This window comes from Hippocampus zosterae, chromosome 2, assembly GCF_025434085.1.
Source record: "Hippocampus zosterae strain Florida chromosome 2, ASM2543408v3, whole genome shotgun sequence".
In the NCBI taxonomy this organism is placed as follows: domain Eukaryota; kingdom Metazoa; phylum Chordata; class Actinopteri; order Syngnathiformes; family Syngnathidae; genus Hippocampus; species Hippocampus zosterae.
Window position 1 is genome coordinate 13,869,499 of NC_067452.1, and position 11,073 is coordinate 13,880,571.

General features: G+C 43.5%; 2 protein-coding genes across 2 annotated transcripts; both read right to left on the bottom strand.

The window, feature by feature from the left end:
- Positions 1-253: 253 nt before the first annotated feature.
- Positions 254-6,289, bottom strand: taf8 (TAF8 RNA polymerase II, TATA box binding protein (TBP)-associated factor). Its single transcript, XM_052058178.1, has 8 exons — positions 6,092-6,289; positions 5,222-5,381; positions 4,977-5,075; positions 4,832-4,894; positions 4,635-4,759; positions 3,953-4,100; positions 2,833-2,975; positions 254-582 (listed from the first exon to the last, which is right to left on the bottom strand). Exons 1-8 carry the CDS (start codon positions 6,137-6,139, stop codon positions 442-444), a joined length of 927 nt encoding a protein of 308 aa, XP_051914138.1. The 5' UTR covers positions 6,140-6,289; the 3' UTR covers positions 254-441.
- Positions 6,290-8,123: 1,834 nt separating this feature from the next.
- On the bottom strand, positions 8,124-8,511 carry g0s2 (G0/G1 switch 2). The gene has a single exon (XM_052058244.1). The coding sequence runs from the start codon at positions 8,509-8,511 to the stop codon at positions 8,239-8,241; it is 273 nt and encodes a 90-aa protein (XP_051914204.1). The 3' UTR covers positions 8,124-8,238.
- Positions 8,512-11,073: the final 2,562 nt, after the last annotated feature.

An 11,073-nucleotide genomic window follows, 5' to 3' on the forward strand; every position in this document is an offset into this window, starting at 1 on the left:
AGGATAAAATACGCAACAGCGACGACGATGAAGTCTAACTTCTTTCGTCACTACAAAACCCCCAAGACAGTTGACATTTTTTTCAGGCAACTCGCTGCGCAAACTTCAAGTTTCCTGTCAGTTGTGCTTTTAATTGAGAAGACAAAGTCATTGACGGCGCGAACACTGGTTTGCGACCAATAATATGAATTGGACACAGGTTAAAAAAAAAAAACACAGCGGCACCAGTCCTGAGTTCAAATTCAAGTACCGGTAATTAAAAAGAACAAACGTTTATTCACAAAATACCTGCTGTGTAACACAAAATGACAAAACGATGCTTTGAAACAAGTGCTCCTAGAACTGAAGAAAAAAAAAAAAGATGGAATCAAACACAAAGTTCTGTTGAGTTGAAGATTCCAGGTTTCCATGGCAACGGGGAGAAAAAGTCCAAAGGATGGCTCATTTCTTCCTCCTCACTTTGGGCTTCTTGACGGGTCTCAGGTACGGGTTGTCGATCACGTTGTCCTCACTGCTTTTGGTGGACGGAATGACGCCGCCTGGAGGAAGCAGGGCGTTCTCTTTGTCCACCGCCGCATCATCCTGCCCAATCAGCACAATTTTGGGACAGTTCATTTTTAGTCTCAGATTGCACAGTACTGCTCAAAAAGTTTCTTTACATTATGTTCTACGCGGGTCGTCTAGTCTCAGCGCGGCATTCTGATTAAGATTGTGTTTGTGGAATTATGAGTTCAGCAACAAAATCCACCCATTTTTATCCATCTGTGTGGGGGCATTTTGCCACTTTCTGACAACCGAAATTGACCTCACAGTTGCTCAGGCCTCAGGTAATGCCCAATCACGGCTCACCAGTTTTCTGACGTTGAGCCACGAGTGGGCGTTTCCTGAGCCATGAGCATCTATGATGTCATTTTCAGTCGCCAATAAGTGGCAAAAGAGCCACCGCCTGAAATAGACAAAAAGAGTGGATTTTCCTGCTCAAGTCATATTCCAAAAACAATACAGTATTGATCAGAATGCCGTGTTCAGGCTTGTGGATGTGCAGAGAACAAATTGGTGCCAAGAAAATTTGGGGGCCGAGTTCCCCGTTAAATTTGAATGTCTCGCCCTTGATAGCTTCAAGTTCCTGCAGCCTTTCGCACTGCAGGTCAACGGGCGACATCAGGACCTCACTCGAAATGATCATGATATGAAATTCTTGACCGTATGCAGACGTTTGTAAAATACCAGAGCCACGGTCAAATCTCGACATTTATTCGAGAGGAACACAGTAAGGCATTCAGCTGTTGCGGTTTCCGCTCATCTGTGACCAATTTGAAGAATAAGGACGCTCATACATGTCCACGCAAGCATGCAAGTTTCGCGCTTAGGAAAGGCCTCAAGAGGATGCGAGTACAAGCGCGTGGATCATAAAAAATTCAAAGGTTTATTTGTACGTACTTTGCCCTTTCCCCGACTAAAGAACAACTTGAGCACTTTAATCTGCATCGAACCCAAAGCGATCAACAGTAATTCTTGCATATTTACAGTCCACAATTATTTGCCTGTGGAACTTATCCCTAGTTTTTGTTGAAAAAGTCACCTATTTGCATTTTTCTTTTTTTGGGTCGTCTCTGAAACGGGCACAGCACCAGGAGGTTTTCTCTTCCGGGCCTAAAGAGAGGGGCGTGGGGGGGGTTGACCGGTACATAAAGGGGCTGATAAAATTATATCTAAATATATTTTACAATACCAAATAAAACACAGGAGAGGCTGAAGTGAGGCTATGGAGATTTCGAATGAGACGGCTGAAAAAGGAAGGGCGACGCAAAAACCTGTTGGTTGACGCACACGTAAATTAAGGTTCCGCTGTGTCTGGAATCAAAGTGCAACTTTGCAACAAAAATCGGGTCCTCGAGTAATTCGAGTACCTCAGTTTTTAAAAAAGAAAACGCTTTCTGCATTTTTTTTTGGTTGCCCCGATTACCTGCCTATTTCTTTACGTGTACACTGTCAGGAAAAAGTGGTCAAGCTAACCGCAGCAACAAGTGTTGATATTGCAGCATTCGAAGAAGGTGGTTAAATCTGAGTTATCCCTGTCGGACTTCAAAACGTTCGAGATGAATGTCAACAACAAAAATGGCTGATTCACATTCTGGTTCATCACAACACATTTTAACCTCGAGCAAACGTTTTTCATCATTTCCTTAATTTCATTGAGTGATGTCACATTGAAGTTGGTCCTTTTTTCCGACTTGCAAACTCGGACCTTCCAGTTAACTTCCAGGGAAGTTTGAGTGCACAAAGGTCCATCTTATCGTGTGCTATGAAGCACGGTTTATTTTTAAGAATAAAATGTTAATTATCTAAAAATGAAACCCATCTGGCCATTCTGTAAGTGGAAATCTGTTTTTTTTTTGACCAAGCAAAGATTTATTTATTTAATCCGAATACCCAATTTTTCAATCGCATTTTCAGTAGGACATCCACATAGCAAGAATATCACTCGCTTCAGACCTACAGTAAAGCGCAGCAATTTATCTACTAATCCATTATTAAATACATTGACAACTATTTTGATAATTGAGGAATCGCTTAGAGGTCCAGATTAACTTTGTCTAAATCGTCTAATTCCTCAGAATTTTGGCCTCTCAACAGTTAGTATTGTCAGATTTCTGTAGTTGAGACTGATGGTCTTTTATGCATTTTAAAAATTTGACATTTGCAAATATCTGATTTTATTATTTTATCTTTTGGGAGAGATTTGGCCTCCCGGGCTTTGATTCGTAATTGCTAAGTTGCAAAAAGGGTGTCTTGATTTGAACAATTTCTCCATTCCTGGAGGCATCTTACGCTCATGATGTTCCCGGCGGCGTTCTCGCCGTCCGTCTGGTCGTCTTGCTCCGACGAGTCCGTTTCCTCCAGCGTCTGCAGCTCCAGTTCGGAGGGCAGGAGGGCGCCGAGGTAGGGGATGGCGCTCGGCTGTGCCGCGATCACTGGCCGTGACACAAAATATGACACTGTCAGAGACCGAGACTTGGCTAATGCATCACGGGTCTCTTCGCTGCAAACATCCCGAGCGCCGTATGCGTTCATGGCGCCATCGCCACCCACAAGTTGCTCTTTACGCCATCAGTTAATCCAAGGTGTGCGTACCTTGTCAATCACAGTTTTGTTGTTTCGATTGCGCAATGCTACAAATGGTCATTGGGGTTGTTTGTATTGGGTTTTTTTGTTGTTTTTTTTTTTAGCATGTCAATGAATGTCAATTTACAACCAGAAAATCTGACTTGTCACGTTTACATTTCTGAAGACTTTTGAAAGTTTGACTTAAGACATTTTAATGTCAATGAAGGACTTGTTTTTAGTTTAATTGATTCAATGTCTTTTAAGAGTCTTTCAGGATTCGTGGGAACCCGCATTTTAACAAATATGACAATGAAGGATGCTCCAATCAATAGCTGGCCTTGCCACTAACCTGTGCTTGATGAGCATTCCTCAACACTCTCAGGCTTTTTTGCCACCTGTGTGAGCTTTTTTGGAACGTGTTGCAGGCATAAAATTCTGTTACGAATTATTATTTCCAGATCTTGTCTTTGTAGGAAATTCAATTACATAGAAGTTGCAAATCATTGTATGATCTTTCACAACTTAATTGGCAAATATTCCAAACTTGATCACGTTCTACTAACACATAAAACAGTTGAAAAATCTTGATTTTTAATTGGTTTACTTTCATTGACGTCTGCTAATGACTGAACAAAATGTTTATATTTTCTTGAATACCCTTCCATGTGAATACCATTCCTTCTAATGTGGAATACACCCCCCCCCACATCTTAAATTACCATGCTATACCATAGATTCAATAAAATGTTTCGCCCTCTCTAGTGGGAGGAGCCAGCATGCATTGCAAATCAAGAACCAATATTCAGCCGCAGTTAAGCCGGCGCGACGCCATGCGGTGACTTACGGGGGAAGGAGGTGATGTCGTCTTTGAAGAGGCTCTGGGTTTTGCTGGTCTTGGCCATGAAGCGCGTGAGCGCTCGCTCTACGTCCCGCCTCTGAGTCGCCGCTTTCTCGCGGACCACCTGGTAGTCCGACACAGGCTCCCGAAATGTCTGCACAGAGGACAACGCGGGCCGGTCATATCAATGGAGGGCGGCTGAAGGTCACAGCCATTGCATCCGTTACTGCAACTTTTTGGACTTTACGGTAGGTGATGTGGCCTTCAAATAATTGTTTTTCAGAAGAACACAAATTCCAATCGTAGTCCATTGTTTCACCCCTCACCACTTTTTAACAGAAAAAAACATTGTGCAATAGTATAACTGCCTGTCATATTTATTTCAGTGGCACAATTTCAATAAAACATGCTAGGAAACGCATGTAATGATTATAGATGTGAGTAAATAATAAAGGATATATCTTTATTGAAAGCATAAGCGTTCTTCATTGCAGGCAAAGCCAACTAATGATTGCAAGCATAAGCGTTCTTCTTTGCAAGCAAAATCAAACTATCATGACAGGCAGAAGCATTCTTCTTTGCGAGCATAAATTGACGACGCGAATAATACGTGAATGTATGATTACTAAAAAATAATAAATCCAACAGTGTTTTTTCATTGTTTCTGAGAATGTGACTTTTGACTCACGGGAGTTTTGATGTAGGTGTGTGGGTCGGGGAACTCAGGATAGTGGCTGGGGATGTGAGGCGGGTGAGTGCGCTTTTGTCCGGCCGACAGCGCTTTGGGAGTCATTGGATGGTTGGTAACTGGAGCTGAAAGTCAACACATGCGGCACATTTTCATTCAAGCTGTTCAAATCTACAGATGACAACAAGGCTTCTCACGTGCAGTGATGACCATCCTCTGGGAGCGTTTGGCATAAACGGGCAGTGTCTCAACATTGAATCCTGAAGGCAAACAAGCACAGCCCACAGAATTTAAGGTTTACCTTTCCCCATGTGAAGGAATAATACGCGTCACGCGACTCACCCATTTCAATAAGTGTCACCACAGTGTCCGAGAGAGTTGGGACGCTTCTGGCTGTGTGTTCACAATACGACTTAGCACAGCGACCAATTTCTGTTATATCTGGGGGAAAGCAAAAAAAATAAAAATGTGTGTGTTCATGCTATTTATCCTGCAAACAAAAAGGTCTGTTCTTCGTTGGAACATTTCTAATAGCAAATGAACAAGATGTAGTGAAATGACTTTTGGGGTTTCCGATGGGGACGTACAACTTTGCATCATCTCGGTGAGCGTTTCTACTGCTGCTTTTTCTGCACAGTCGAAGCCACACTCTGTCAGGAGGGCGCTCACCACCACCTGCAGGGTCCGCCGTCGAGCCAGATGGTAGTTCTCCACTGGGCTGCTAGCGGCTTTATTGCCAACTGCACGCTGGGAAGGCAAAGCAAATACATTCAAAATTGCAAGCAACTGACGTCTTCATCTGAAAATGTTCCTCCAAAATGAGTATTTTCATACAGTAAATATACCACAAATTATAGCCGCCGAACACTTTCAGGGCTGTCTTTGGTGCTTCTTATCACTTAGATGTCTTGCATCAAACCAAGTGTGACAGTTCCCCCACATAAGATTTGTTGTATTCAAAGCGATGACGTGACATGCCACGCAGAAGGAAATACGTGACAACAACATCGTATTTTTGAACGGCATTACATGTAAAATCCAAACAACAAAAGAAAGTGAACCGCCGGTTAAAATTGCATCCATATACACTGTTACTCGAAAATAAGCAGTTCAGAGTAAGTGTAACTTGAGTCGAACTTTAAAGATGGTTCAGGAATACAAAGGTTTATTATTCGAACGTCGTGGCTAATTCCATGACATAGCGCGCTAATTGATTTTCCTATGTGATAACAAACCACACAGAGGGGGGAAAAGTGCCCATTTGACAAATTTACTTGGACAATTCTTCAAAGGGTCATGTCAAAAATGGCAATTTAATTGAGCACAACTTTACAGTAAATGGCGATTAAGCGCGAGTGCTTCATGAAGCCAAATATGTTGCATGTACGTCGAAGGTTAGCTTAGCCTGCAAGCTCGCTCGTTCGCTCGTCTGTCGGCCGCATTGGAGTCTTTCTCACCCCGCCAGCAGCCAGCGAAGCTCCTGATGCCACAGCGGGATCCGCCATCACGCGTTCCAACAAGCTCCCCTCGTTTCAAGACACTCATTCACTCGCAGGGTAAGTTGATGGATTTTACGACGTGAACTTGCAGCTGCGCCTCAGGACTCGGCATTTGTAAACAGTGTGGCTCCGTACCTGTGACGCCACATCCGCCAGATTGGGCGGAAGTTGAAATTTTCAAGCGACTGAGATCACTGCTGCAGCCAATGTTCACAACTAGAATTACATCCACTTCGGTGCTGCGGTGACGTTATGTGTTACCACCAGAAAAAAAAGACAGTATGTGACTGTCCAAATTAAGTACCACTATCATGACCAACTTTGTCCCTCCATTTACTTGATCTTGTCCAAGTTTGGTTTGCGTGGGCAGCAGCTTAAGCAGACTTCACTCTCCCCAGGCACTCCGTGAGGATGCTGTGGTGCTCCCAGGCTAACCGGGAGAAGTAGTTTCTCTGGGTGGTCCCTGGGGCCTCCATGCCCGAACACCTCAACAGGGAGGTCTTCAGAAGGTGTCGTAACCTGACGCCTGAGCCACCTCTTCTGGTTCCTCTCAATATGGAGGAATAATGGCTTGACTCAGAGTCTCTTCCGGATGATGCAGCTTCTCACTCTATCTCTAAGAGAGAGCCCAGATACTGTGACGAGGAAACTAATTTTGGCCGCTTGTAATCTTGTTCTTTTCAGTAAAGAGCTGTGGGTTGTGACCATAGGTGAGGGTCGGAATGTAAATTGGCTGACAAATGAAGAGCTTTGCCTTTCAGCTCAGCTCCTTCGCCACACTGGACCAATATTGAGAGTTGGCAATTGCGGCTTGATGAAGTCGACAGTACCTCATCAAAAGCAGAGATGCAAGACCGCCTCAGCCTCTCGGCTCCCCCTAGATGTCATAAAGGTGAGGAACAGAATCGGTGACAAAAGGTAACCATGGCGGAGTTCAACCCTCACTGGAAACAAAATTGACTTACTGCCGGCAATGTGGTTGTACAGAACTTCTCGAAGGACACGGTCAAATGCCTTTTTCAAGTCCACAAAACACATATAGACTGGTTCAGGAAACCCCCTTCTCATTGAGTGGCATTCATCATCTGGTTTCTCAGGACATCGTTCACAATGTAGGGGGTCATCAGCATGGGATGTGGCCAAACGACGTCTACGTCTACATCTTTCAGTGACTCTTCCAGCCCCTCAGTTTCTCTGTTGCAACCTGCTGATGACACTCTCTGACACTTTAAGCTCAGTGGCCACTTGAGAACGTCCTGTTTGAAGCATCAAGGTACTGATGATCCATTGTTAGGTGTCGTCTTAGTCTCATGATGTCAAAATGTGAACAGCATGACGAGGACGACCGATTAAACACCAGCCCTAATTGAATCAGAACATTTGTTGGTAGATTCAAGGATCAAACACCTGTTAATGTTTCCGTTAAACTCCCCGTTAGAGAGCAGCAACTTGTGCAAAAAGTGTTGAAACATTTAACAGTTGGACATGTGCACTGAAAAGCTTAGAGAAAGTCACATGAAGTTCACCTGTAAAGGTTCGAATGCATTTTAGGCTGGTCCTGAAATTTCACCCAAAAGCCAAATATCCCAAGCTTTTTGTGAGGAGTGTACCTTCAGGTTGGGCCATGCCACTTTTACTCTGTCTCCTTTGAAGTCTACTTTTGGAAGTACAGATCCTCCGCCTGTCACTTGACATATTTAAAAAATATTCATTTGTGAATGGTCATGTCATGTACAAAATATTACTGTAAATTGTGCACAGTTCGGCTATTCATGATTTGACAGCGTTCATTAAAAATGTAATTGTCATTTTTGTAATACTGGACACTTCACTGGGCGCGCTCCTGCCGACGTTGGGCCGTAAAACAGCGTTCGAAAAATCACTACTGAAGTCACGTACACATCCCTGAACACAACGCTACAAGTACAACAACTAAGAATCATTCTCTCAATGACACATTTGTACTTCCAAGTAGCACTGCCATAAAGGACAATTTTTGACAAAACACACAAAAACGGCTTTATTTGGTGATCAAGCAGACTGAGGGCCACGAGCCGGACAGAGGTCCATTTCCCAGGAGGCGTGCAGGCAGTTGGCCGAGTTTCTCAGAGTGACCATTGCCAGAGGTTTGGACTGCAAAGTGCAGAGTGGGACCGGGGGCACACCTGTTTCTTGGCCTTTGCGAGCACTTCCGCCGCGCCGTCTTCTCCAGTGCCCTGCTGCTCCGAGAACGGCAGGAAGGCCATCTCCAGCAGTCCTCCCAGCACTCCTAGCGCCACAAGAGCGGAGCCCTGCATGTAGATCTTCAGCAGACCCCGTCCGACACTCTGATGCCGCATCTCCTTGACAAACGGGATCATCTCCTCCAACAACTGCATTTGAGATCGACTGATATGTTTTCTTCAGGGCTGATACCGTGATACTTATTACATGTAGAAATCATGAAGGCAGGTCAGCATCGGAAGAGAGAGCAAGCCATTTTTAACACTTTAGATCTGTAAATAATTTGACAAAATAACACATTCGTGCGGTCTGACAAATAATATTGATTTGTGAAAAAAATATGACCACATTTGGACAGGTGGACCCTGATGTCAGCCATATGTACAGTAAAAAACAATGGTAGCACTAAGCAATGGAACTCTAACTTTGCTACTCCACATCAGAGGCAAAATAATGCAGTTTTATATTAATCCCCCATCAGCCGTCTGAATTTTTTTTTTTTTTTTTTTTGAAAGACCGATTGCAGAATGTGTCAAAATGCAGAGAATCGGCCCAAACTAAAACTGCACACGTGGTCTTTTGGTAGCCAAGGTAACAAAGTCGGTTTGTTCCAGTCTAGCATGACACATAACAGCGAGCAGGCACTTACAGCGAAAGGCCCTTCCTGGGGTTGTGTTGTTGCCGGTTAGACCCAATCAGGCACCACAGGCGCACTCCATGGCAGATTGTGCGCTTTTTATGCGAGAGGAAAAGCGGCCGACTCCCACAGGGGCTACCAAATTCATATTCATGAGCAGCTGTTGTTGGAGATTTCGGGTGAAAGGGCAAAGTGTTCTGAGAGACAAAGAAACCCTGCAGCTTTCAAAAAGATAACACTGGTCAAATTTTAATCACAGATAGCTTTATGTGTCCCTACATTTACAGTATTTTGACACTGATTCAATTCTATATGTTTTTTTTTCTAGCACATCAGGTTTTGGTGATAACATTTTTGTTTTTTTAATGTTTGACCTGTAAGAGCAATATGGATTTCACCGTGCATTTATAACAGTCGTTTCGGAAAAAAATCCACCTGTTTCTGAAACTAACAAATATTACAAAATCAATCTCTATATTAAATATTCTATTATTGTTACATTATTATTATTATTATTATTAGAAGTTGTGTTAGAGAAAAACAAGGGCATATTCGGAATCAGCACCCAAAAAAAATCATATAAAAATATTTTTTTGCTTGTCCGATTAAAAAAAATATATATATATACTGTATATAGACATTTGTCGACCAGTGTAATTGTGTGTCACGAGGCATGCCAAATGAATAGAAGCTAACCTAAGTTCATACATGAATGACTGATTCATGTATGCAGTAACTACAGAAACAGTTGCTTTCCAATCATGGCACTGCATTCATTAAGAAATATTTTGATCATTTCATCATTTTCCACGAATTATTGATTATCTCAAACAAACTAATCAAACCAAGCAATGTGCAGGGAGCTCCACTCCGTGAGCAGGAAGCGTCTCGCGGCCAAAACCTTCGACCTGGTTCAGGCTGCGGTGAGTGTCTTCAGACTGACTTGCGAAATGTGTCTGATCTTTGTCACAGAGACGTTTGATGTCATTTCTCACCACTCGACCTCACGAGGTCACCTTCCACATCTCGTCTGTCGTGTCATCACGACAGTGACTGGAGTCCACGTTGTCCGCATCTGCATGACCCTCACCAATCCACTTGGAGCAGAAATGGCCGCTACAAACACCCATGAATGCAATACAGTACTAGTGCCTTTGTTGACAGTTGTACAACATCAACAAAACATCAACCTAAACTTCAAATAAGATACATCGCACTTACCGGAGATGCTGATTAGCGATTATATAGAGCCTATACAGGGTTCGTTCAAGATTGGAGTCCAGCAGTCTAAAATCCTGTTCCTAAAGGGCCAGCTTACTGGATGTTTTCAATCTCTCCCTGCTGCAACACTCCGGACTCAAATGGGCATATGCGCCACCCCGCTCAAAAAACTTCCCTCAAGAAATAGGATGGAAGTCCCTTGTCATAAATAGTCGCAACGAAATTGGTGAATCTGGAAAACAAACTAGACTCCAGCACGCCTGCGACCCTTGTGAGGACAAGAAAAGGATTAGAAAATGGTCAGATGGATGGATGAAACCAAATACGAAACCCCCCCCCTAAAAAAAATAATACAGAAGCTGAAATATGGCCAAAAAAGGCAAAACAGATGCTATGAAATGAAGATAAGAGAATACGCTTTCACGTAAGATGTAAATGTACTGCAGGTGAGTGCTGACAGTAGGCCAACAGAGAAGGACGTGCTGGCCCTGACCACTGTACATGAGTAACTTTACGGCCTTCCATAAGGTTACAAAGATGCTTTGAAAAGAACAAGATCACACAAGACATTTCCTATCACTCCAAACAAGACAAAATGCAGCCTAAGCCTCGTCCGACCTTCCCCCGAGGCCAGCAAGCAACACATCTTTCTTGAAATGGCGTTTTAACTGTGCCAGCCGGGAAGTTGCTCTTTAAGGCGGTTTTAGAAATTGATGTTAATCATCGGGGGGGGGGGGGGGGGGGGACCTTGTTTGAAGACCTTTGTTCCATTTTTTTCATTTTATTTTTTTGCCTCCTGCTGCTTGAATAGGCAGCGTGTGGCTGCACCAGGTTGTTCTTTTTTTTCTGGCACTCATAC